General features: G+C 42.0%; 1 protein-coding gene across 1 annotated transcript; it reads right to left on the bottom strand.

The window, feature by feature from the left end:
* Positions 1 to 101: 101 nt before the first annotated feature.
* Positions 102 to 27,410, bottom strand: b4galt1l (DP-Gal:betaGlcNAc beta 1,4- galactosyltransferase, polypeptide 1, like). The gene is made up of 6 exons (XM_056599801.1): positions 26,602 to 27,410; positions 24,126 to 24,361; positions 13,816 to 14,003; positions 7,895 to 8,017; positions 3,887 to 3,991; positions 102 to 334 (listed from the first exon to the last, which is right to left on the bottom strand). Exons 1-6 carry the CDS (start codon positions 26,930 to 26,932, stop codon positions 205 to 207), a joined length of 1,113 nt encoding a protein of 370 aa, XP_056455776.1. The 5' UTR covers positions 26,933 to 27,410; the 3' UTR covers positions 102 to 204.
* Between the last annotated feature and the right edge of the window lie 272 nt (positions 27,411 to 27,682).

Here is a 27,682-nt window from a genome sequence, read left to right as displayed (position 1 = left end):
GCGCCACAACACATATTCATGTGTTCAAAAGATTCACTGCTTTATTCCTCAGCGATGTCCAATGTTTATGAGAGACAACCCCCCCCCCCCCCCCCCCCCCCTCCTAAAAAATATTAAAACGCGACAAAAAGAGTTTGTTGGCTGGCTTCCGTAGAAGGTCATGTAAGGCACATTTGGGTACTGCGGCGGTCAGTGGAGGTGGGGTCATGGTTCCCCCACTTCCACGGTGATGTAGGTGTACAACGGCCTCTGCTCCTTGCCAACCACAGTGTACGTGAGCGAGTTGATGCCATCCTTGGCCATGGTGTCTCTGGTGTGCGCCAGTCGGTTAAACCTGGAGACATGAAAAGGCAGAGGGTTGGATGTGCGCCAAAGAATAAGTTGATTTTAACAGAGATAACATTTACAAAACAAGATCTTCATATTAGGTATAACGGAAAATGTTGGTGGCCTTGTTAGTGTGATCCCACATGGTTGCACAGGAGAAATGCAACAATCGGTCACTGCATGTTAAAGGTTGTATAAGCAATTGTAGGCCGAAACATAAATGATCACATTCATCTGATCTTTCCTCACCATCCGCTACTTGCCCGCCCAATAAGCACGCCGTCAAAAAAAACGCGTCTCTGAGATCGTACACAGAAACAAATGGTACTACCAACCACTCACAACCAAAATAAATAGTATTCAAACCAGTCACCGACAAGGGGTGGGTGTTGTGGGGTTTTGCGCTGCGTTCACGATCGTTTTTACTGGATGCACGAAACACGGAAGCGAGCGGGCTCTGTTTGTTTTGGATCTCACTTCAAATGCCAACAGTAGTGACGTCACCCAACATCGCTGATACAACCTTCAATATAGTTATTATGCAATAAAGTTATGGTACGGCCCAGCCCTAACCCACGCTGTCCGGAAATAGCTTCTTCATAGCTTCTTCGCCTTTTCCTTAATGAACTAACCCGTAACAAACTTTTTCCCTACATGCTGTTCCATAACGATATTAAGCATCAAGTACAGGTTGTTACATTACACAATTACTCAGTACTTGTGTAATTGTCCTGCAACAGGCAACCTCATTACCTCATGGGGCCAAATTACAGAAACTTCCTAAGTCTGAATTCCTTTCCGAGCTTGAGATAGGAAGGCATTTAGGGGTTTTGATATTGCAGAAGGAGGTTTCCTAACTTAACTTAGGAAGAAATCCTATCTTATCTTAAGATAGGAATTTAGCCATTGCAGAACTATCCTAAGTTAGGAATTTTCCCTAAGTTAGGATCCCTAAGTTAGGTGACCTAGGTTAGGTTACCCTGTTGGCTGAAAGGCTACCGAGACCGCATAATGAGTTGTTACATTATCCTGACCGTATTTTAATTTCATTTTATTGCCTGCAAAGACATTTAATTATGAATAGGTGGAAGAATTACTTTACTACTTCATTACTACCTCTTCTTGTTCTCTGCTCCAATACCTGCCATGACCGTAGTACTAGTGCTACTAGCTTGCCGTTATTAACAAAGATCCTCAACAGTCTCTGTTAACGTTAAAAGTAGCTCGTTCTATCAATCTCACGCACACTCTGACATAACAGACATAACCTGACGATTGCCGATCGAAGAATCTGTTTGAAAGAGCAGTTAGGATTACCTAAGTTAAGATAAGATAGGAGGCCAAAAATAAGATAGGAATCGGCCAACAGGTCAGAGACTGCTGCTGTAATAGGAAATTAGGATTTTACCTATCTTTGAGTCCCTAACTTGCTGTGCTCTTTTTGGTAAAAGTCTGCCGAGTCAGGATCGCTTTAACTCACTTTATTTGGTAAAGGTTTGGACTAGTCTCTATGAAGCAAAAGCAGAGGAATTGTATGAGCACGCGTGGGGATACACTTAGTAGGGCATCTGATAGATGCGTTACCTGGAGCGTTCTAGCCCCCTGGGCTATGTGTTGTGACTTATCTACTGGGCAGACGTGGACTCAGTTATGTGCTCTGATTGGCTGAGCATGGTGCTGAACTCCCGCCCCCCTGGATACCCGTATGTGTCTTTATGCTGTCCCTTGCGGCTATGTGTTGGCATTGCAACTTTGTTTGTGGCTATGTGCTGGAATTACACTTGTTCTTGTGGCCTTGAGCGTCTGGGTCTCTCGAACATCTTGACCGCTCGTATCTCTAGAATTGATCCATGATGAATGGCCTCCTGTATGAGCTGGACGCCTCCCTAGGCTCTGGATCCCTCCTTAGCCTGATAAAGAAGACTCTTTAATTGGTAAGGGCATATGTGGCCTTGGTATGAATGTGTGAATTACATTAAAAACTTAAGTTAGGATTTTTTTGTAATGAGGCCCCTGGTCTCACAGAAATCCGTGAAATGACCACGGACGCTTTGAGATTTCAGCACCGACGTTAGCGCTGACGTTAGCGCTGACGTTAGCGCTGACGTTAGCGCTGACGTTAGCGCTGACGTTAGCGCTGACGTTAGCGCTGAGACTTCAAAACCCTTCAACTCATTCATAATTCATTCTACAGACTTCATTCTTTCTTCAAAATGTTCAGCAGATGTTCTAGATTCATTGTAATGATTCTTCAACGTTCAGCTTCAGCAGTGTAGCGGAGCATTTCAGCGTCAGCATTCACACTGATTCTAGTTTATTACTTGTTACTGTCATTTCAAAGTAATTAGTTACATTACAAAATGACTGTCTTTGAATTGTAAGGCATTACTACTTTTACATTACTTCTGCATTACTTCTGCATTACTTTCACCAAAATAACAGGAAATATGGATTTGGGTTCTCAATAGATCTTCTTGTGTTCAATGCAACTCATAACACAGGAGGAGGCTTAAGGCTAACAAAAGTACAATATAATGGTCGCAGTTGAGGCTCATGGTGCAATACATAGAGCTAGAGCCTACTACGGTAGATTGTAAAAAACAACAACATTGAGCCCCCTTTCTGTTATGTCTAGGATGAAATAAGAGTTGTTGACACCAAAATTGTGACTATTGGTCCTGTCTCGGGTATTTGGCTCATTTCGAATCGCCCCTGCCTGCATAACAACGGCTGGCTATGGGTATTCACAAAACGGTCCTCAAAACAACCCTAAACATTTGTTTTCAGAAATGTGCAACTCCAAAAATCAAGTATCATAGCGAAATATAGTTTCTGTCGTGTTTTATTTGGCATTTTGTAAATCCGTTGATTTCAGCTGGAAGACTCATTGCTCCTTGACCGGAAACAGAAAGGCAGGCTGGTTGTAATCTTTTCGCTCCGTTCTAGCCCTACTGTTGACACGGAGTACCGAGCGAAAAGACTACAACCAACCCCCTGGACTCTGTGGCTGCCAGGCTTCTCCTCTAGCAGTAAGAGGAAGTAAACATTTGCAGATACTTTTCTCTGCGAATCTCGCAGTGTTGGGGAATTTGTATAAAATCAACACACAGGTTAATTTCGGGTTTAAAATGTAAAGTACTGCATGTTACTGAGATTTGCACAGAGTAAAATATTACCTTCTTTTTTTTGTAATGCCTTACATTACCGCGTGACAGCAAAAAGTAATGCATTCCATTAATGCATTACTTGGGAAACTCCCAACACTGTGGGTGAGCAATGATAAGAGAAAGAGCGAGACTATCAGGAAGGACCCAGCTGTGTTTGAACGAATGCTCTTCTGTGTGGCCAGAAGCCTGCCATGCATGGTAGTACAAGATAAAACCCGAAAGATGTGGACCAAGTTCTTGATAAAACATCCCCAACCACCTAATGCCTTAGGGGTAAACAGGGAATAGGGCAGTACAGAGAATCCTTTTTTCGTCTGTTTTCAAAAACCGAGGAAAGGAAGCGAAAAATATCAGAAAGGGAGTGGAACCCTGGAGAACAGGAAGCGTCTTACCTCTGAGGGTTGGGCTCATTCTTCTTGTCCCGGTTGTGTCGAATCATTCTGCATTTCCCCACCGTGCCACTGGCCCGAGAGATGGTCATACCCTTCGTGGCTAACCTGGATACAAAGACAGACACCCACACTTTAATGTTTGTTCGCAAAATGAAAGCACCTACACGTGTCTTAAGTCTTTAAAATTTGGCCCTTTTGGTGATTATGATGATGAGGGCAGCAATAAAATAGCCGGCTGTCAACCAGCTTTGCTTCAGACATCAATAGTGAATATACATTTAAATTAAAGCTGCAAGCAGCATTTTACAGGGGCCAAGCCTAACGCAGACAATTAAGACCCTGACCCAGACCATATTTGCATTGCCATCGTAGCCACCAACTCTGATACTCAGGTCAAGCCAATTGACTGAGTTCTTTGTTGTGTAGATTCCTTTAACTGTGTTGCAGCCTTGCTTTTCAACATATTATTGTGGGCTAAAATGGCAATGGCTGGAGCAGAACCTGTCCATCAAGAATCCTGAAGAGACAAACGTGGCAAAAGCAATCATAGGTGGGATGTACAGATACTTTCCTCCTCACACCTTACAAAGAACATAACTGACAGTCTCAGCAAAGCAATATCATGGGAGCAATTATCTGACGCTTTCGTCTTAAGCGACGTACATCCATTCAAACCCACATTCAGACACTGACGGCGCCGTCAACCACAAGGCGATAGCCCTCGGGGCAGTTCGGGTAAGGAACTCTAAACTTTGATCAGGATAATCAGCATATTCTAGTTTCCAATGGTATAGATTTGCACAGTTATTTCGATTAGCGATAGTTGTAACACATTGGGTTGTGGAGTTCAAGTTGTGAATGTTTGCCTACCAGGTAGAGGACAGACCTAGACATAGCTTCATGGGCTATGGCTACAGCAGGAAGCTTTCTAAAAGAGACTAACCCGTCTATCAAAATCAGAATCCTGAAGTAGTTAACGTATCAAAAAAAGAAAGGGGATGTAACCCTTCTTTGGAAGCCACCACTAACCGTCCCTTGGAATCACTTCCTCGCCACACCTTACAAAATTAACATAACTGACAGCCACAGCCAAGCAATAATCATTTGAGATTTATGAATTAGAACCATTCATACACATTCAGACTGATAGCGATGTCATCACACACAGCGACAGCCAGCTCGTTGGGAGCAGTTTGGGTCATTGTTGCCCTGTGATGTGCAAGTTCACACTTCACAAAAGGTATCTCAAAGTTCAGTTCACGCTGTTTAAAATGTACTAGTTACTACTACATAGTGCACAATCTCACATTTCTTTTTTTATTAAATTCTGTTATTTTTCAGTAGAGCCTCCTCCTAACATTCCACCAGTTGGGTAGGAGGCGGTTCATTATAAGCATTATAAGCAGTATATAAGCATTTAAGTCCTAGGTGTTTTAAAACACACGTTTCTTTAGAAGTGTATGGCTCCTGGATGCTTTACCTTTATTGCATATTGCTTTACGTCAGATTGAAGACATCTGTCCATAGATGACATGTGGAAAAGGAATTTTGTCTAAATAAATTCAAGATGGCCGTAAATCTATCCAGAGGGAGTCAAAGGTTCTTGAGGTAGATTTGTTCACCATGAGGATTTGCATGTGTGGGCAAAGTCTATGACTTAGTCAATGATTGTTAAAGATGCATAGCGCTAACTTTGGGCCAATCAGTATAATATTTATCTGTTAATCTCGAGTCAACCTTTACAGGTGTAGAAAGTTTCATATCTTCGGTGCGAGCAGTTTAGGCTGTGTAATTCGAATGTGATGGAATAATAATAATAATAATAAATATAACCGCAAGCGTTGATTAACAGGGTCCGAGCAAAATTAAAAGTCGAGAACACACTGATGGAAGATATATAAATATCATAATTGTCATATTTAAGGAAAGATACAAATCGTTGAGTGCATTAGAATTTCAACCTTGCCCCGGTTTAACTGGTTTTGAAAACCAGTGTGTTTGCCTGTTTGATGCAGAACCAGCTATCACGTACAGTAGTGTCATGTATAGATATTCAAATACAATGACAGCGCAGACTTATTGGACTTCATTTAACTTTCCTGATCAGCATTTGTAATGTTTATATTTCCTGGTCTGTCGTAGTACATTAGTACATTACAACATTGTAATATATTTTTAGTAGCCTACCGTCTTTATGTATGAGCTTAATAATAAGCAAGGTTATGAAATAATTGCAACGTGTGTACACATATAGTAAACCAAATCCTAGCTTAATCTTTTTGAATTACTTCATTTAGATACTTCAGCGCTGGTAGAATATCGTGGAATTGATACCCAGAGGCCAATAGAAATCCCTGACCAATCCCTGCACATCCTGGTGAGGATTTGCATATTGGAACACAACACTTCAGACAAAGTAAAGGTATAGGTGACACAGTGTACGGTGTATCGTTTGCCTTAGTGTGACTACTTTGGGCAAAGTTAACTTGCAAGCAGAGCTCAGGGTGAGACCCGGTAATAATTCATTGCGCTAAGCAGAGTTTGTATTGCGGAGATCTTCCGTCAGTGCCACAGTATCAGATGACAAAACCCTGACACCTTGTCTCTTCAGGACCGGGGCCAACAGTAAGGCAACACAGATCCAGGTTAGGCCAGTAAGCCTGCAAACAAGCCTGACCTTGTGCAAATGGTAAAGCCATTTATCATTAACACAAACTCCCCAACGACTGAGAAGATAAATAAAATAAATCCAGCTTTGTGATTCATAAATTCAAAAGATTAATGAAATATATATTTTTTATCAATAAAAAAAATGTACGTTTCCGGGAAGAAAGACTGAGATAAAAAAATGACAATATAAGTGAACACCCTTTCCACCATTTGTTCTCAGAGATATCATTATGAGAATGTTGGATTTCAGAGATTATGGTTTCAAAAATGTTGGCAGGCTAACCAAAAGCTTTGACAGGTAAACATAAGGCGTAAAAAGTATGTATATGATCAAATGGAAATGCTGACAGTAATCTAGCAAAATTGTACCAGTTCTTTATCACCAAAGACACCAGATCCGTCGAGCACAATTGGATACAATCAATAGCCTTCTCTCTTGCTCGTAAATAAATGTGTATTTATAGGTATCCTTATTTGTATTATCCTTATTGTATAACCGTCACTCTGCGACCGTTACTAGGGATTAAGGGCTTTGCTTATAAACGTAACCTATCTCCTTGTTTTCTCCTCTTCTTTAAGAGGTATGAGTAGTAGGGATGGGTCAGAATATTAGATTATTCGTTCCCGAGGGTCAAAGTAGATTTTTAACATTTGGACTGTAAACATTTTTTCCCCATTCAAATAAACAAGAATTAACGGACGGAACTAATGTTGGACAGGTGTCCAAGGGCATTATCCCGCTTATACCATGGTCACTTGCCATTGAAAATCAATTAAGACCATTCTTTTATATTTTCATGCGTTTTACAATCCAAATATAAAGTTTTTCACAAACCATAACTTGTTTCCCTGGTAATGCCTGAGGGTTTGACTATTACCTGGAACAATCCCCTCCCGTAAGGTTCTTATGCAACGGAAACGTTGTTCACTCCTCCAATAAATAGGACGGACATTAGCTACGACTTGGCAACGGGAGGTATTGTAGTCCGCTCAGCTATGAGCCAGAGAGCTAACGTTATGCATTATACATATTTATAATTCGAAATTCGTCCCAGCCTTTACCACAGATACTATAGGGTCTATAGCATATAACCACAGGATTACAGTGTTATGCATTTTCCACAATTTAACAGCTCTCGTTTTGAAGGCTGAACAGACAATTTGACTGGAACTACTTAGCAGGTAGTTGTTTTTTTGCAGACGATCCATGACTGCCTTTGTGAATAATCTAATAATCGATTATTCGTTCATACCGCCCACCGATTATTCGACCATGAATAATTTGAGTGATTCACATCCCTAATGAGTAGTAGTACTTAGTATTAGTACTGATGTTACCTGTTGTAGATGTCATCGTCTTCGCCTCCCCAGCCCCAGTAGCTGTTGGGTAAGCCATTGATCTTCTTGAACTGCTCCTTGCTCATGGCTGACACGCCCCCGAAGTATTGCCAGTATGGTAACCTACGGCAACCGGGCGAGAGAGGGGTACATTGAGGTAGTTTAAGTGGGGAACAGAGAAAAAACGAAGCTTCCGCCCGCCAGCTTAAAGGACAAATCCGGTGTAAAATGGATTTGGGATATGTTTGGTATGATAACGAGTTGGAAAGTTCGTTTTGGAGCAAAAAAGCTCCTATAGACGCATTCTTCAGTTGGCTGTTTTTAGCCGTTTCTACCAAAACGCTATAAACCTGGAACGATAGGGGCATGTGTTATGGTAAAAACGAACCGCTATTTTAAACCACTTAAAAGGCGATAAGTAGCCCGACACTTCTTTGGTAGTATAATAAGGGTTTTAAAATATGAAACGAGGCATTGATAACTTTGTAAGTGCACAGATTGTTTATTAAAAATTACATTTTATAGACAAAATACCATCATTAGTTCACCCCGTCGACGCCATCATGTTTTTAAGACTCGATAGATAGATTGACGAACACAGAGATTGTGACATCCGGCAACACGCTACTCTGTGTTCGCCAATCTACTTATCGAGTCTTAAAAACAAGATGGTGTCAACGGATGCACTACTGATGGTATTGTATGTATAAAATGTCCTTTTTAATAAACAATCTGTACACTTAAAAGTTATCAATGCCTTATTTAATATGTTACAACCCTTATTATACTACCAAAGAAGTGTCGGGCTACTTCTAGCCTTTTAACTGGTTTAAAATAGTGATTTAGTTTTTACAATCACAAATGCCCCCATCGTTCAAAGTTTGTAGCGTTTTGGTAGAATCGTCTAAAAACAACCAACATAAGAATGCGTCTATACGCGCTTTTTTGCTCCCAAACAAACATTCCAACTCGTTATCATACTAAACATATCCCAGATCCATTTTACACTGGATTTCTCCTTTAACAACAATTTGATCGGAGGCCAAAACGATACAAATATTGAAACCAGCACCCTTAGTTTCATAGAAACAGGTGTGTATTCAAACATCAAAATGCAGGTCACACTTGTTTCAGCAAGGGTGAACAGCCATTAGCAAACATCCATTCTAGAAAAGTATTTTTTTTTCCAGGCACTTAATAAAAGGAATTATAGACAGAAACTCGGGAGGTGTAGTAAGTATTTTTTTGACAACTTAATACAGTGGTTCCCAATCTTTTTTGGGCTGTGACCCCATTTTGACATCAAAAAATTTCTGGCGACCCCACAGACATTTTTTTATCTAGAATTTTTTTTTTTACGTGTTTTGTTTTACTGTGAACAAATACAGAGTAGCCAGGATAAGTGCACAAATTGACAATATTCCAAAGATGTCCGGTATATATGCAAGGAGGCTCATTTTCTGCTGGTAACCTCTCGACAACCACCGTGCCTCTGTGTGAAATAGTACATTTTCATATTCAGAGCCCTTGTCGGCGCACAGTGTTGCAAACAGACGTGCGCGCAGAGGATGTGGCTTGATGTAATTCACTTTGGTTACGACCTGGTGCAGTATGTCTGCAATGGGCGCAATTTAGTTATTTTTTTAGCTTCTTCCTCCCCGCACATCGTTTTCACCATTTCGATGGCAGCTGGCAATATTAGAGTCCCAGCAATGCTATGTGGCTTCATATTCCTAGCAATGAGATAGCTCACCTCAAGAGATGCTTTCAGGGCCCGTTCACTAGCAGTCACAGCCTTTTTGAAATAGGCCTACACTTGCTGTTTGTTCGGTCGGCAAATTTATTTTCGAAAAAAGCTCTTGGTTTGCTCTTTGTGTGGTGTCTCAAAGTGTCTTTTGAGTTTGTTTGGCTTCATACTCTCGGCAGACAGGACTTACTACATAGCAGACATTTCGGCTTCTCATCGTAGCATTCCATCACACTTAAAAATCCATACTGAATCGTATGTTCGCTGTGTCTTTGGTGTCTGTGCCACAGTTCCTCTTGGAACTGTCGATGGAGGGACAGGGCCAGTCGGGCGAATAAATCTTTCCATTTTGTTTTATACACTTTGATTGCAAGTTTGTTTTTACATTTTACAGGTTTGAGCTTGAACTCAAGTAATGTAACTGTTAGGGATGCACCGAAATGAAAATTCTTGGCCGAAACTAAAATGAGGAAACCAAGGCCGAAAACCGAGAAACCAGAAACATTGAAAAACTTCCACACCGCAGACATATTGGCGCTTATCCAGACAAGCGTGTGCTGGCCGCGCTTTTTGTTTGCGTCATCACAAATTTCTGTTTCGGCCGTGTTGTTTCGGTGATAAAAGTATTTTGGCCGAAAACCGATGTACGATATGTACGATTATTTGTAGTGTTTTATTAAAAAAAAAAGAAATATATATATATTTTAAATCAATATTTTTTTATTTAAATCAATTACTAGACATTTCAGGCGACCCTATTTAAATTCCAGGCGACCCCACATGTGGGGTCGGGACCCCAAGGTTGAAAAACCCTGACTTAATACCTTTTAGTAAAGGCAATTAAGAAATAATATAACAGAGAATATGCACTTAGAACCTATTTTTCTAGGGAAATTCCAAGTCTGTGTGTTAATTTGAGTCCGTCTGTGTAAAACAGGAAAACAACAACCCAGAGAATGGAGGGACTTTCAGAGACCTCTGACTTCCTGTGTCGTTGTCATGTGACCATCCTGACTTCCTGTTTTGTGCATCACTGGCAGGAGGCCAACAACCTCCTGCGGGTTAACTTATTTTACCCATGCCGCGTCTCTGGCTTGGGGCGCCTTCAAGCATTTAATGAACTTGTGACACGCTTGGAAGAATTTGTTTGTGTGGCTTGTCTGGCCTTGCGTTTACAACCTAGGCCGACAGCATGACCACTCTGAACACTGTATCGTATTGTATTTTGTTTTACATATTTACTAGTTACCTCCTAGGGAAATAGGCTTGGTATTCTTAGTGTTGCTGAAAATATAAACTCTTGTTCTCTGCTTTACTTTATTTTACAGCCCAACAGTGTATTGGTTAATGACCCTGATTCTGATAAAAGCTTAGTGCCCATGACGCTGTTAAGGACAGAAGGCAAGCGCGTTGGCTTGGACAGACACCCTTAACAGTACATATAACATCTATGAGCAATGCTTGCCGCTAATCTGATCGGAAACCAGTTAAGTTAGCTAGTAGGTAGTAAAAGGCCTAGAGCTGCTATTTAGGTGGTCCAAATGTCCGCCAAATCTGAGCCTCTGGCTTGCTGCACTGAACAACGTTGTGGACACTGAGCTGTCACTCAAAAGCTCACTAGCCGCTTGGGACACACCCCTGGAAAAAACACGCTCACAGAGAGGTTTTTACTCAGAACTGCAAACAAAAAGCCTGGTAGCACAAACCAGAGGACCGTTAGAGGACATGCAGAGCCGACAGGGAGCGCAAAAATCGTAAAAAAAAGCAGAGGTCACTCTGAACAAAATGATCAAGATGTAAAAGATGAAGTTCAAACGATTAACCAAATTATTTGGAATATAATTTTTGACTTTATTAATTTACTCTCCCTTAAAATTGTATTTGCTTGCTCGCAGCAGGAAGAGCCCACCAAGGGGGGGCAGCTATTGAGCTGTAAACGTACCTACTGAGTTTTAAAGAGAATCCGTAGGGATCACACACCAACACATTAAACATTGCACACCAATTAACAATTATCCAATTTACTCAAACAAACAATAAACTAGCTTGTCAGGAAACATGAACACAGACAAAAAAATTAAAGGTCCCATGGCATGCTACTTTATGGATGCTTTAATATAGATATTAGTGGGCCCCAAACACAGTATTTGAAGACGTTCCCGAAATTCAGCCATGGTGCAGAATTATGGCCACTGCGAGCCAGTCGCACATTGAGCTTCCCCCAAATGCGGCGTTTCGGTGTCTGTTGCTTTAATGCAAATGAGGAGGAGCGAGGCGGGTCAAGGAGGAGGGTGGGGCTGTGGCCCTGAGCAGCTTGCGGCCACGGTACCATGCTCTATGTTTACAGTAGATGTATCGCAATGGCGAGGCGCACACAGCCTTTAGCCGTGTTCTGTAAATATTCCAGAACACAGGAGACACAGGAGTCCTGGAGCTCTATATCTAAATAATACCATATTATACATAGATATCTATATCATATAATATATATTATCACGGCCAAAAGCTGTGTGAGCCTCCAGACGATATTATGAATCTCCAACGACTGCGTCGGGTTCTACGACGTCTCTGGTTCTTCCACTTCCACATCAATCTGAAGTAGACTGAACCACGACAAGGAGGAGAAAGGGATTGTTGACGGCGGTTGTCTCCCGCCGGAGCCTCACTGCCGATGGAGCGGGCACCACGCAGGCACCTCCGCCTCCTGCAGCGCCGAGGCGGTGGTCCCTCGGCAGCGGGAAGCGGGGCTCAAGCGGGAGACATTCGCGGCCAACAATCCCTTTCTCCTCCATGTCGTGGTTCAAGTTCTTGAGGGAGTCAAAGCCAAGGTTCCTTTCCCCAAATTCATTCTCAACCATGGCTGAGATAACCCCCACTACGAGTCTCGTTGTGGAAATACCAGAGACCAAAGTCCAACATGTTATGCGCCATAACACCAACAGCAGAACGGTTATCCAAATAACAAGGAAGTGTACAACACTTGCTTTACAGTCCTGGAGCTCTATAACTAAATAATATCATATAATCCATTGATATCTACATCATATAATACATACAAAATAATACAAAAGCTGTGTGCGCCTCCAGACGATATTATGAATCACAAATGACTTTGTCGGGTTCTCCGACGTCTCTGGTTCTTCCACATCAATCTGAAGTAGACTGAACAGCACGCTGCCTGCGGCCTGCTGCCGGCTGCCCGCTGCCGGGCGGTGGTGCTTCGCGGCGGTGGTGCCTCGCGGCAACCGGCGGCATGTCGCAGTTCATGTACTTCAGGGAGTCAAAGCCAAAGTTCCTTTCCCCCAATTCCTTCTCAACCATGGCTGAGATAACCCCCACTACATTCTCGTTGTGGAAATACAAGAGACGTCAAAGAACCGGCGTGTTATGCGCCATAACACGAACAGCAAACACTTGCGTTACATGTGGCGCTCGCACGGTCGTGTCTCTTTGACGGGCCAAATTCTCTGGGCGGACAAGGCAGAGAAAGGGGAGGAGCTTGGATCCTTTATGACGACATATGGGACCACATTCCAAATCAGCTCGCTTGAGCCTCCGTTTTCTTCAAAGGCGAGCAGAACACCTAGTGCTCGTTTTACACCGAACACAAGTTTTAGCCACTGGGGGACCATAGGCAGGCAGGCTCATATTTATGCTTAAAGTGAGATTTTCATGCCATGGGACCTTTAAACGTTTACTTTTATGGGTAGGGGTGTTATGTTCCTATGTATTTGTAGGATTTTGGTATTCTTCTCCCTGTTCTTATTTTTGGGACTACAAATATGGCTGTTCTGGAGTCCAGCATTTTCATTAGTTGTTCCATCTCGGCGCCCTGATGCTTCCACACACTTACACGCACACTTATGCGCCTGCGTATTAGCCTACTCCGTTAACTGTCTTTGGTTAGTTGCCACTATGGCAATTGGTCACTTATTTTGTTTCATCAGCCTCTTCCAACTGTTGCCATATTTGGCCTTGTGTGTTGGTTAAGATTGTGTGTTGGTCAACATTATTTTGAGTGAGCTTCATCCCTGTCCATCCCCTAGAGTAGACTAGGCCCGTGTTCCTACCCCGTCTATCCCCTAGACTAACCCGTCTTCCCACCCCGTCTATCCCCTAGACCAGAGGGTTGGAATAGGGGCGAACAAGGAAGAGGAGACTGAGAGTTTCCTACTTGAAGCCAAACTTGTCCATGGAGACTGAGAGGTGGCGTGGCTGGTCGAAGCACTTGTAGGTGTTGCGGTCGTCCATGGGGATGATGTCTACGTCGCTGAAGACAAAGCAGCCGTAGTCGTAGTCCTTCAGCGCCTCCATGTAACCCACATTGAGCAGCTTTGCACGGTTGAACGTCTGCGTTCCTCCCTGTTGGACGCAGAGAGACAGAGAAAAGATCGGATTAGTATGCATTTCATTAGATAAATAATTTAAATATTATTTTTCAGCGTTTTAAATTTAACTTCTGGAAAACCTATAAAAAACATATATATTTTGAATTCACATTCTTGAAATATCTTGCCGAACACAGAGACTAGAGCTACAAAGTGAATGTTCTCTTATCACTCTTCTACTCACTACAATAGAAGTACTTCCCTTCATTGTAAAAGCATTGAAGTAAGGTTATATCTAGAGCAGTCCCGTCGACTGTAAAAGATTTGGACGTAGCGTCTGTGACAGACAGTCGCCCATTGGTTTCCAGAAAACAATGGCTGAATATTTCCGGCGGATGCAGTGGGCAAGAGGTGTACTCTTTAACTTATATGGCTGGGATGGATCAATCAAGATAAGCTTTTAGTGAGTTTGGCTGCTGACTGATAATAATTAAAGAGGGTTAGCTGTCTAAAGAGGATCAGGATGCACCATGCTACCACCATGCCCGCCATTGTGTGAAGCTTTGGCGACTAATATGTAGTCTAACATGTTAGACTACATATTAGTCGCTTAACAAGTTGGACTACATGTTTAGCCTTCTCCAATAGCATATAGGTGGTTAACAGTGGTTTGATGCAGAAAGAACCACCGCCGTTCTAGGTCAATAGGGATCAATGGGGTCATAAGGTCATATCCAAGCGGGACATATTAAAAAACAGCCATTCACCTCTTCTGTTTGAAGTTGTTGAATGCATATTTTTTATTGATAAAAATGTATATATTTTATTCATCTTTTGAATTTACTAATCACAAAGCTGGATTTATTTTATTTATCTTCTGTCGTTGGGGAGTTTGTGTTAATGATAAATGGCTTTACCATTTACACAAGGTCAGGCTTGTTTGCAGGCTTACTGGCCTAACCTGGGTCCGTGTTGCCTTACTGTTGGCCCCTGTCCTGAAGAGACAAGGTGTCAGGGTTTTGTCTTCTGATACTGTGACATTGACGGAAGATCTCCGCAATACAAACTCTGCTTAGCGCATTGAATTACCAGTGTCATGGAAATATTAATCATAAACTATAATACACAAATATAAACATTACATTAACCTTGTTTATATAATTACTAGTAAATCTAGGAGGAACTGTTTACATTCTCCTTGGACCTTAAGTTACCTCCCTTCCTCTCTAACTGAGAGGTTAAGATAGTTCAAATTTGCATTCCCACTGGAGCCACTAAGTCTGACACTGAGGCAAGGCCAATCTACTGACTTCTACTGAAGTTTGTTGTGTAGATTTGTTTAACTGTCTTGCAGCCTTGCAGAGATGTCCACTTCCCCCTTAATGTATTGCAGTTAACTTGGCCTCTCCCGCCAACCCAAAAATGTAAAAAAAAAAAATGTAGTCTAACATGTTAGACTACATTAGTCGCCTTTCTGGTTGGGGAGCACAGACCTCCACCTGGCACCTCCTCATCTCTCCCTTCCAGACTCCGATAACCTTCAGCCCTGCTTCTCCAAGACGGCGAGGTGAATTTCGACATCATACGCCCGATGTCCAAAGAATCCGGAACCCCTCACGGGAAAGCTGGCATTGCTCAACGCGAGCTCTGTTTCATCTAAAACGTTAATTCTGAAGGACTTCTTCATTCAACGACACCTGGATATACTGATTATAACCGAGACATGGATACGCGCTGGAGCTGGTGAGTCATCCGTCTTTGGTGAATTTTTTCCAACAAACTGCTCATTCATTAGCACGCCTAGGAGCACTGGAAGGGGTGGCGGAAGGCAATGATTTAAAAAAAAAAAAAAAAGAATACAAATGACTGAGGCTTAGGGATACACCGAAATGAAAATTCTTGGCCGAAACCGAAAACTGAATATGGGGAAACCAAGGCCGAAAACCGAAAACCGAAATAAGTTATCATGCCAATTATTAGTACCATTGAATTTATGGCTATGAATGTGTAGGCCTACTACTTCATTAAAATCCAGGCATTGCAATTTTGGCAAATCGCTATACGTGGGTCTTTCTCAGGAACATTGAAAAACATCCACACCGCTGACATATTGGCGCTTACCTAGACGAGACAAGCGTGTGCTTGGCCGCGCTTTTTGTTCGCGTCATCACATATTTCTGATTCGGCCGTGTTGTTTCGGTGATAAACGTATTTCGGCCGAAAACCGAAAATGCGCTTTTGGGCCATTTTCGGCCGTCATTTTCAGTGTCCATAGGTAGGGATGGGGATCATTAATATTTATTGATATAGATACCATTTTCGATACTCCTTAACGATCCGAGTCTTTATAGATATCACTATCGATACTTTTCTATTAATTGGTGGAAAAACGACACGTTTTTAGTGGTTTAATATTTAGGAAATAAATAATTGTATTTTAAATTAAATATGTAATTCTTATAAATATTGACATCAGTAGTTTTAATTACATATACTAAAATGATTAGAGCACTATACAACTGTATTAGTAACAGAGAAACATGAGTAATACAGTATTACTCATGTTTCTCACCAAAAACTCAATTTAACGTTTCTCTATGTGACATTTGAACGCATCATGATAACCTAACAGTCGTTTTACTGAGCCAACCTCAACACATCATCTTGCAGCACATCTGAAACTTTATTTACTTTTTAAGATAACTGGCTTGTATGCTGCTGATTACAACATCGATTTCACGATTGGATTACTATTTTTAACTGCGGGACTTGCGACAATGTCACAATACTAATGTGCTTGGCCATTGAGGTTTTGTTCCCCATCCCTGTCCATAGGTCAGCACTCCTCCTCCTCTGCCCCTCTGTCTTGCGGGGTCCTCCAGGGGTCCATCCTGGGTCCAATCCTGTTTTGTTTATATATGCTCCTACTGGGGTATTTAATCCAGGGACTGCCTTCAGACGCTCCTAGAGGGTCTCAAGGAGATAAATTACTGGGTGCCGGGTCATTTCCTCCAATTTAACAATAGCAAAACAGAAGTTATCATCTTAGCGCTCCAAATTCAAAAACCCCATCTTCACTGACCTAGGCAATCTAACCCCATTCATAAAACCCCATCTTCACTGACCTAGGTAATCTAACCCCATTCATAAAACCCCATCTTCACTGACCTAGGTAATCTAACCCCATTCATAAAACCCCATCTTCACTGACCTAGGTAATCTAACCCCATTCATAAAACCCCATCTTCACTGACCTAGGTAATCTAACCCCATTCATAAAACCCCATCTTCACTGACCTAGGTAATCTAACCCCATTCATAAAACCCCATCTTCACTGACCTAGGTAATCTAACCCCATTCATAAAACCATCTGTTAGAAATCTGGGCATCTTTTTTGATTCTGAGCTTTGCTTTAATAAGCAAATCTCCTCCGTCATGAAGAACAGCTTCTACCAGCTCAGAACCATCTCTAAAATAAAGCACTCCCTATCATACCACAATCTGGAAATAGTTATCCATGCTTTCATAACATCATGGCTGGAATACTGAAACTCCCTCTACCTTGGTCTCCCTCAGTCCTTCATATCACGCCTCCAAATAGTTAAAAATGCAGCAGCAAGACTGTTGACTGGGTCAAAAAAGTGGGAGCATATCACACCCGTTCTTGCTTCCCTTCACGGGCTGCCAGTTCAACAAAGGATCATCCGTTCTTATGGTGATCAAAGCCCTCAATGGTCAGGCCCCATCTTATATATCAGACCTTTTACACCCCCACCCAGCCCCTAGGTCCCTAAGATCCTCTAATAGGGGTCTTCACCACATCCCCCGCTCCAGACTCAAACAAAAGGTGACCGGGCCTTCGCAGTAGCCGCTCTGCGCTTGTGGAACCAACTGCCACCCGACATACGTGATGCCCCCTCCATTTATGCCTTTCAATCAAGGCTCCAAACCCATCTGTACAACCTTGCTTTCCCTCCCCATTAACTATCTGACCTCTGCACTACTGCCTCTGTTTGTGTGTGGATGTCCGGGTTTTATGTCTTTTATTTTTATTCTTCTCATGTTGTTAGGGTTATTTTGCCTTCATGTTTGCCTACTGAATGCACTCTGTACAGCACTTTGGTCAGTGCAAACTGTTATAAATGTGCTTTTATAAATACATTTTACTTACTTTCTAATTTTACTTACTAATATTATTATGTTATTGCTACGCCTGAACTTTGCACAGCAAATATTTTTGCAGGAAATATTTCCAAAGCTCCTTTGCTACATACTCACCCTAGAAATGAGCCGGTGGGGGCTAAGGGGGGGAACAATTATCCGGGGGAAAGATCAACATTTCTGCACCTGCTCAGGCAGTAGATAGAATGTCAGCACTTTAAATAACAAAAAGCACCAGACTCTGCCTCTTCTGCTCATGTGCACTACGTCGCCATTTGACTGGCCCTGAAAGCCTGGCTCTGTGTAACCAGGACAAATGTAAACAGCTCGTTATCTATTGAGAAAGAAGAGATCAGAAGGGACATCTTGCCATTAGATCAATCCAGTAGGCTCCTATTGCACTCCTAACTGTCCCAGGAAGGAGGGATCCCTCTTCTGTGGTCCTTGTCAGGGTTTCTCCCCTCTTGGCTTGGGAAGTCTTTCCTTAACCTTAAGAGGGCCTAGGGTTAGGGGGTTGTGTCTGGTCTCATGTGGGAAGCAAGCGGCGATCAACACAGTTCATGAAATATGAGCAAATAAAACTTAAAATCGGGTTCCGCTGACGTAACTATTAACATAACTCTTAATTATATTATTTCTCTCAAGATTGAGTGTCTGAAGACGCTGGAACTGCCTCTTCTTCAGTGTCTCTATCCGAACAGGCGGTGGCAAAGAGGGAGGACTCTTGTCTTCCGAGTATCATTGGATGACTCCAAGCGCAAGCAAAGAGACAACAACGCAGTGTGGTGTTTTCTTTCAGCTGCACATAATGGGGGTAACCAGAATCTGGTTTTACGGTGGTACTATCTGTTACAACGGAGAACCGCCCCTTCCTGCCCGTGGTCATGGTTACAAGGTGTACTTGTTTGTCGGAATTTTGCTGAACCTCATTCAGAACCTAGGACCTGAACATTGAGAAATTCCTGAACACTACCTGTAATTGTTGTGTGACGGACTACAATTTTCCCAAGGCAAATCCCAGTGAATGCAAATAAAAAAATCCAGGAGCAGTTGGGTTTTGTGCTGTACGATCCTCAGGTAGGCTAAGGTCACTGGGGATTATCCCAAGACATTATCAATTGACTAAATAAATATTTCTCCTGAACATAGGGCTGGTTAGGATGTTTGAAATGTATCAGGTCCAAGGTCCTAACATCTAGGTCCTAACATCTAGGCATTCTTGAGCAAAATGTCTTATCCCTAACTGCTCCTAAATGAAATTCCAAAAAATACAAAAATCTTTGCAAAACGCTTTGGATAAAATTGTCTGGTAAATGGCTAAAAGAAAGCGTCCAATTATCAAAAGTCTAACTGTCCAAATTTTTCATTTGCATCGGAAGGGCAAATAAGGAGAAGGAATTAGTTGAATTTAACATTTAAAAGAGGCCTTCGAACACAGCCCTACGCTTCAAATTACAGCAGTGGGGCTGACATTTATTCACCTGGGAGACAAACAATAGTAAATATGAGAACCCAGGCAGGCATGCTGTACAGCAAAGTTTCTGACAGCTTCTTCTGATAAATGTACTTCTTGTGAGTCGCTTTGGATTAAAGCTTTGTTTAAATGCCCTATACGTAAATGCATGCGGCAGGGGTAACAGGGCCTGCAGAAGGTGGTTTAACATGTGAGATATTATCCACCACAAGCAGCCATTAGAAGCACTGCAGCCGGAGGAGGGAGAGTGGGGGGGTTACACCTTAAAACAAGGAGAGAACTTATATACTCCTACCATTTCATAAAATAAAAAAATTATAATCCCCTGAAAAGCACAATAAGTTGGCACTGCAGCAAGACAAAGAAAGCCAACATTTGAATTGCAATGAGGGTTAGTCAAATACCATAAACTACTCCTGAGAGGGTCAGGTGAAACACAAAGAGAGAAGAGAGAAAGAAGCCCATATTACCAGTAGGACTCAGGCAACAGGTCCCGCTATTGGTCGAGAGCAAGCAAGGAAGAGGGGCCAACTCCTTCTGCAACACAGCCATTGGCCAAGAACGCCTGACATGCAAAAAAGGGTGGCGGTTTGAGCGAGGGAAGTGGGTTGAGAAAAATCAAAAGGAAAAGTGATGATGATGAATGAGGGAGAAAAGGACAGAAAGAGGAAGGATGGCGTGAGAAAAAGAGAACAGCGAGTCATCTGCAAATGCATAAGAACAAACCAGTTAGCAAGTAAACACACAGTCGATAAATTCCCACACAAAGCATGCACCATACGCAAACATTTTCAAAGGAGTGTTAAACATCTTTTACCACAGTGACATTAAGTTTACTATGTTTAATGACGTCATATTTGATGTTATCTTCTCCAAAAAGCCCCCCTTGGCGGAATATCAAAGTGAATACCTGGGAGTGGTGCACGTCGTCTCTTGGAACGTATCCACTCCCAAATATCAACCCAATCCCTCACCATACTTTTACATTTAATCCTCAGCTAAGTCCCACACAACGTGTCCCCCTGATCTGAGTATACCAGACCTACTTTTCATTTGCAACTTTAAAAGGCGCCTCAAAACGCACACAAAACATGTTGTTTCAATCGGTGCAGTGGTTTTCTTGGCTATGGGCCCTGATCACAGTCAGGACAACACAAGCCCAATAACACCAGTGAGTACCAGGAGGGACAAGTCCCAGCTCGCCCCCTCAGACTTCCTGCATGCCTTTCATGAGATACACTTCTGCACCAAGACCTTGATAACTTAGCAACTTGAGAACTATTCAAATTTAAGGAAATAACAAAAAAACAGCGTTGCTGTGGAAATCTGATACTTGGTAGTTCACTCATCTCTGAATGCCATCGCTAAAGCAATAGCGTTCACTCGTCAGGGTTAAAAGACTTTAGAAGGGCAAACCCTACAATAATCCTCCCAATTGATCATTAACTTCATTGTGTGTAACCAGCCATCTATTAATGATTGATGAACGTAACATCCACTCAATTTAATTTATTTGTTCTAGATTACAGGAGCGGGGGTTAATGTTGTCCCTACTAGGACTATACCTAGCGCTACCTAGCAAGCTTAAGAAATATGAAAAGATATGGATTAACCATCTCTGTGAACTATAAGAAGGGTCTTGATTGTCCTAACTTGTTGTTACTTGCGTTACAACTTTGCAAAGCTTATTGCAAACCTCTGAATTATTTACACAGCCCAAGGTCAAGGTCATTATTAACTCGAGTATTCAAATCTTTCTGAGAGAGCAGATGCAAATAAGTAGGAGAGAAAGCCGGTCGAGTTGAACATCGAACTAGACGAGCCCAGTTGAGAAAGACAGTTGAGAATATTGAATATTGAATACTAAACTAGACTAAATGTTAACTGAGTTCTATTTGATGCTAGAATAACCTACGGCAGACAGAAGCTACAGCTCTGTGGGCCCTCTACGGCGTTGTTCCATTGCATAGTACCGAGTACCGACTACCCGCTTTTGGTGCCAGGCACTTCGTTTTCCAGTGGCCCTAAATGTCAAGGTCGTCATAGCGACACATGAAACTGCGGTGACGTCATCTTTAATGCGAAACATCCCGTAATCTAGGAGGTTATTACAGGGATGGTTCGCTTGATTTTTGGTACGCGACTGTTTCTCACAGCAAGGAGACAAATGTGTATTGCAGAGTAGTCAAGTCATTAAAACAAATGGCAGCTACTATAGAAGAAGCATGGCTATTTCTAAAGTCGGGAGGTTTGGGCCGGACGTCCCATATCATGCAGTGAGGATGCATTGACACATTAATTATTCTCCCTGACGAATCAGTACTCAGGGAGGGTTTTAACGTCCACTTCTAGTGTCACCTCAAATCACTCGGAACCTCGAAGGAGGCACTCCAAAAGACTGGTAGAGACAAGTCCAGCCGCTACTAAAAGAGCCATAATAAGCCAGAACATTACTACATTACTAGTTAATAAGTGGGGCAGTCAGGAGTTTAGACTGACGTCCTACACTTTGGAATTCTCTGCCCCAGGAGATAACAGAGTGCAGAATCAAACCAGTTTTTAGTTTTTTTTCAGATTATATTTCCCATAATATACAAGATATGAAATATTTTATTGCACTCATTTCCCTGTTCTCAGTCAGATAATGCTGCTTGACTTATAACAATAGAAGTGAATGGTCAACACAGGGTATTTATGGGCCTGTTTATTGGCGCTTATCATCTCGATTGTTTGAGTTGCAGTTCCAATTTAAATGAGATCTGCTTCAGTGATTTCTTGGCAAAGCATTTGCTTTCATTTTGCATCCAGACTTGAAACTTAAGAATGCAGCTCTGGGAGATCTGTGCCTGATTGGATCTTAAACTCCATCTAAACATTGTAAATACCAATGTCTCTCAGTAAAAAGGTAAGCTACATTTAAGACAACTATCCTAGCCAGTTTCACTGATCCCCTACACTATCCCCATGTATGTGTTTTTGATATTTTCAAGGTTTTCTAGATAGTCAACACAAAGTCAAACCTAAGTTGAAACTACTGAAGAATCTATACCCTCAAAGGACAAGGCTGCTCCCTGTTAATTCATCAGCTTTATGCAAAACTAACAGCTACTCTGCTGCTTCAATAGAAGATCAGGGAAAGTGATTTCCTAAATAATTATGTCTCTAAATGGCATTGCCGTAACGTTACCTAGTCAGACGATTGCGGTCACAGTTCCTACATGTCAACGTATTTCCTACAATGTGAAGCAAAACAAGGCTTTCTGGAAACATACTTTATAACAGCGCTGTGTACTGTAGCAATCCCCAGGTCTGAGTTTATCAGTGAAGCCATTAATAGCGCTCCTTTCATGGTCATGGATTTCACAAAGTTTTGGTGTGGTGCGCAAATACAGCCCTGTTCTACAATAGGCAGGCTATATAAATCCGTTTAAAACTGTGCTTCCCTTGCATTGTGGTTAATTATGTTGTTTAATATCTTTTTTTATTGTGATTTTGGTTTGATGTACTCATCTATGATGCTTACATCAATATTTTTCCATGTGTCCTAATAAATAATGAATGAAAAGAAGATGCTATCATAACATTGACTTAAAGCTGCATTGGCTCGAGTTGTCAAACTGAGTGACATTTGAGAGCTTTTTGGAAACAAAAAATAAGGATTTGATTAAAGAGGGAAGTCTGTATCTTCTGTCGCAGCTGGCCATTGTAGTTTGTTTTAATGCATTACATTTCCCCTAAAAATTTAAAAATAAGCCATCGGCGACTTGATTGACTTCTAAGATCAGAACACATGAGACATTCTCATTTAAAGGGATAGCCCATATGAAAGGTGCCAATAGCTATACGCCAAATGAAAGGAGTCCCAGAATGTTTAATATCCTTATCATGGATGGCCATTACCAGATTGAGTTTTTTCATAAAACGGTAAGTCATGTATGTTATTTTCTTTTATGTAATGTTTTGTTCCAAGAGATGCCAAGGAAAATGAACAGCAAAGCCTAGAGGCAGGATAATGAAAAAATAATGTAAAATAATGTATTATTTAAAAATTGACTTGATCATCTTATAATAGCTAGTAATAGCTTTTATATAGGGTCTATGGGCAGCAATGGGTTTATAAACCTGGCAGTCACAGTTTTTAAGGATTTGGTGAAACATTTTGACCTATATTTCACTGCAAAAAGAAGAAGAGGATCGGCTTCAGTTTAGCCGATCAAACATCACAAAAAACAGTAATTGTAACTGCCTTAAACATTTTTATTATGCACATACCTAGTTTTAGGTTAAACTGATTTAAACAGAACACATGTGTTCTGTCAGTCAGAGCTTCTCGCGAGATCAGATCGCTGAAGTCAACACGTTACAACCAGTGAAACCGAACCCTACGACACACTGAGCTACAAAGTTAAATACAACAAGACTAACTAAGGATGACAAACCACATATCATCATCAACGTCATCATTACCGCACAATGAGACCCAAAACGTTCCCAACCTCAAAGGGAGTAGCAGTTTGTACCTGATTGATGACGTAGATGCCGTAATCCAGCTGCTGTCGCTGCAGGATCGGGTGGAGGTAGTGGAGCCAGAACTTGAGGTGCTCATCCCGGTTCCGAAAAGGTATGATGATGGCAACCTTCTGCAGGGCGACGCAGTCTTTGGGTGTGTAGCGCCCGCCCGGCCTCAAGCCCACGTTATCCTTCATGACCTGCTCCAGCGAGACGGGGGTTTTGAACTCCACCTGCAGCGGGCCCACTGGACAGAGAGGGGGGGTCAGAACGATCCCAGCAGATTTCTTAAATTAGCTTCTCCGCTTGGCAGTTGTCTGTCTGCTCTAATGGGTTAAAAACACTATAGTCTAATTGTGAGCTGCTTCAGTGGCGTTGGTTGAAGGATTGTAATTCTTAATTGTTGTAGGGGCGTTAGTAGACTTATATTATTGATTGTTCTAGGGCTTTGTGTATCTCAGCGGTTCTGAACTGCGCACCATTAGGCATCTCATCTTCGTTATGTCTATTGGCTGAAGGAGTTTGTCTGTCGAGGCATTAATAGTACTCCCGGAGACTGAAACTATGTGGGCGGCTGAAGGTCAAGCAATATCCTTGTTGCGAGACAGAATGTTTGGCGACAGGATCAGGATGTTTTCCATGATTGAGGTTCATGGACAACATGAATGAGGTTCCATGAATGAGGTTCCTACCAATCTCTTCCCACCTGCCCTTTGGCCTCTAGCTGCAGCTAAAAGTTCCTTTCTTCAATTGAAAATTCTAATCAAATTCTTCCTCCTCAAACCCCTAAAAACTTGTTTTCCATATTATTCTCAAGCCCTCCACTGCCCTATTTCCCTCCTCCCTACTACAGTGATTTTTGAAATGCTTTGTAAAAAAAAAGACAGGTGACAGGTCACAATGCTTTGTAAAAAAAAAAAAAGAGTGAACTCTCTTTTAAGGAAACCCTAACTCAACCCATCTGATGAATATAATCACCAACCCGACTCTCTTCTACCATTTATATCCAAAACACTTGGCGGTCTTTTCCCAACCCTCGTCGACCCGTCTGGATTCAAGACAGGCCATTGACGTCCCAGAGAAACATGACACTGCCAGAACAGCCTGCCTCTCCACTGCTGTCATCAGCCAGGTGATTAACCAGCACTCCCTCACTACGAGAGCACCCCAGCAGTCGTAAAAAAAGTTTGCCGTCCTGGCTCCACAAGGGTGGAACGAGCGCCCGATTGACAGCTTGATAGCTGGGACCCTGAGCCATCTTCTGCCTCATGCGTGACACTGATAAGACTGCGTGTTGGTGAATGAAATAACAATGCCTGATATAAATCATCTCATCATCTCTTGGTTCTGTAGCATAGAATTCAAAGCAGTTGCTTTATTTAATGAAAAAAAAAAAAGTATTCCATGTACTATGTGCTATGCCTGAATTTTTTGGTTGCATCTTGTTGAATGCACTTACTGTAAGACGCTTTAGACAAAAGCATCTGCTCAATAAGTGAAATTTAAGGATTACTGCTAAATGCTGACCAATTGTGTCTGGCAACAAGAAAGACAAATAATGATCTAGGTGAAAATATGTATCAGTTATCAATGCTGACTGATGAAGAGAAACTTCCTTTTAGGAATATATTTTAAAATATTTGATTTACTAAGTCTTGTGCGGACACGCCCACTGGTGACGTCACTATGAAACATCACCAGTGTGCCAAACGGGTTGTACCAGCTAATCACATCGACAACTGGTGGCATGACATGAGCCCTTCAAACAACAAAGAAGAATCGATACAATAAAGAAGTCAGTCGATTGGCACGGCCTGAGCATCAGAGTGGCTACATTGGGAATGCAAAAGTGAACTATCTTAACATCTCTTAGCAAGAGAGGAAGGGAGGTATCTTTAGGTCCAGGGATAATGTAAACAGTTCATTTTAGGTTGACTAGTAATTATATAAACAAGGTTAATGTAATGTTTATAATTGTATATTATAGTTATGATGAATATTTCCAAGACACTAACAAATACATTCTAATTAAATCACAGATCATGCCATTCTACCCTATAACTGTGTGACTATGATTAAGGGCTATACTTTTAAGGTGACTGGGCTTGACCAAAAAGTGTGCCAGGGAGAGAACCTCAATAATAATTTTCTTGGGTTATGGAGGGGCTCGGGGTTGATAGCGGCCCCCAGACAGCAACATAACTAAAACAAACTAGAAAGCAAAGAGAAGGTAGCAAGAAGATAAAGCCATTGATCGAAGAAACGGGCGGTAGACTGACTTAATTGCGGCCCTTATAATGCTCTTAGTCATAGACGAATATAGAGTTACAAAATAGAAGGGAAAATAAATATATCTGTTTGACACACTCAAGTGAAGGGGGGGGGGGGAGCTGACTTTGCAAACTCAAGGGCCAAGTTTCCCATGCCATTCTCGATTCAAAGAACATCATGCACAATTACATTAGCGGCGATCAGTGGTGGCTTTACCTAAGAGTGGCGATGTTTCGGGACATTTCCCAAGCTCAATGGTCTGTTGACTGGCTGCGACAGGTAGTTGTTTAACTGAAGAGATCGCCTGGTTCCTTTCATGGTTTGTGGTTGCTAGTCCTTCGGCTGTTGAAACGGCATTCGTCCCGGCCGTGAACGGCCGTGCAGTTGAATTCCGTCTGGTAAAAGTTGGCTCTTTATGAATAAACGCATGTCCGATGTCGAACGACTTAACGTAAAAAACAAAAACCACTGAAATGTGGAGAAAACACAGCAACACGATCAACTTGCATATTTTGTGAATAGCACTAAAATTCACAGGGTCTCTCATCCTTCTGGCCGTGAGACGAGTGACTCAAGGATTGAACGCGCTCGGAGGTCGATACGTCTTTAAGAAAGAAGGGGGCGTGGCGAGTAGTCGGCGTAACTTTTAGTCTCGTGCTGTAGAGAGAAACTATCTTGAAAGTATCAGCTAAAAATAATTCAAAAAAAAGTTATAGCCTGGACTGACGAAGCGTTTGAAAATCAGCCAGTGAACTTTAAACCCTCAATACACGTTTTTAAACCGATCGATTATGTCCTAAAAGTGCCCGCAGAGGTGCTCGTCCTTTCCATTCTGTTTCGGTAGATAACGGTTTTTTAAATCAGAACAAAACGAAAGCGACGACATTGGTATTCGGAGCCTCCTAAATTAATTTGCCGTCGACCAAAAACTAATATGACATTAGGGGAGTAAAAGGGAACCAGATCCTTCCCTCGGGGTCTGATATGGCTCTCTGGTCGATCTGATGGCTGCTGACGAAGCGCTACTTCCGGGTGTACAAGAGGAAGGGAAGGGCGTCACCATTGGGGCCATGTGTTACACACACACACGTGCACACGCACACGCACGCACACACACACACACACACACACACACACACACACACACACACACACACACACACACACACACACACACACATTATTTATGTTTTTTAAAGACATTTTAAATGGAAATGTATGCCATCGTTGATGGATATAACCACTTATAATAACCAGTGTTTGTAATAACGCCATTTAAAATAACGGCATTAGGTAA

The sequence above is a fragment of the Gadus chalcogrammus genome, chromosome 10 (assembly GCF_026213295.1).
Source record: "Gadus chalcogrammus isolate NIFS_2021 chromosome 10, NIFS_Gcha_1.0, whole genome shotgun sequence".
In the NCBI taxonomy this organism is placed as follows: Eukaryota; Metazoa; Chordata; class Actinopteri; order Gadiformes; family Gadidae; genus Gadus; species Gadus chalcogrammus.
Note: the sequence above shows the minus strand (reverse complement) of the source record. Positions and strands in the feature narration are given on the sequence as shown.

Bases quoted from the DNA above. Each gene is read 5' to 3' on its own strand.
- b4galt1l (XM_056599801.1), bottom strand. From the start codon at position 26,932: ATGAGAGACCCTGTGAATTTTAGTGCTATTCACAAAATATGCAAGTTG. The intron at 24,362-26,601 runs GTAAAGCCACCA...CTCTCTGTCCAG, and splicing joins CGAAACATCGCCACTCTTAG to TGGGCCCGCTGCAGGTGGAG. The intron at 335-3,886 runs GTAAGACGCTTC...TCATGTCTCCAG, and splicing joins AATGAGCCCAACCCTCAGAG to GTTTAACCGACTGGCGCACA.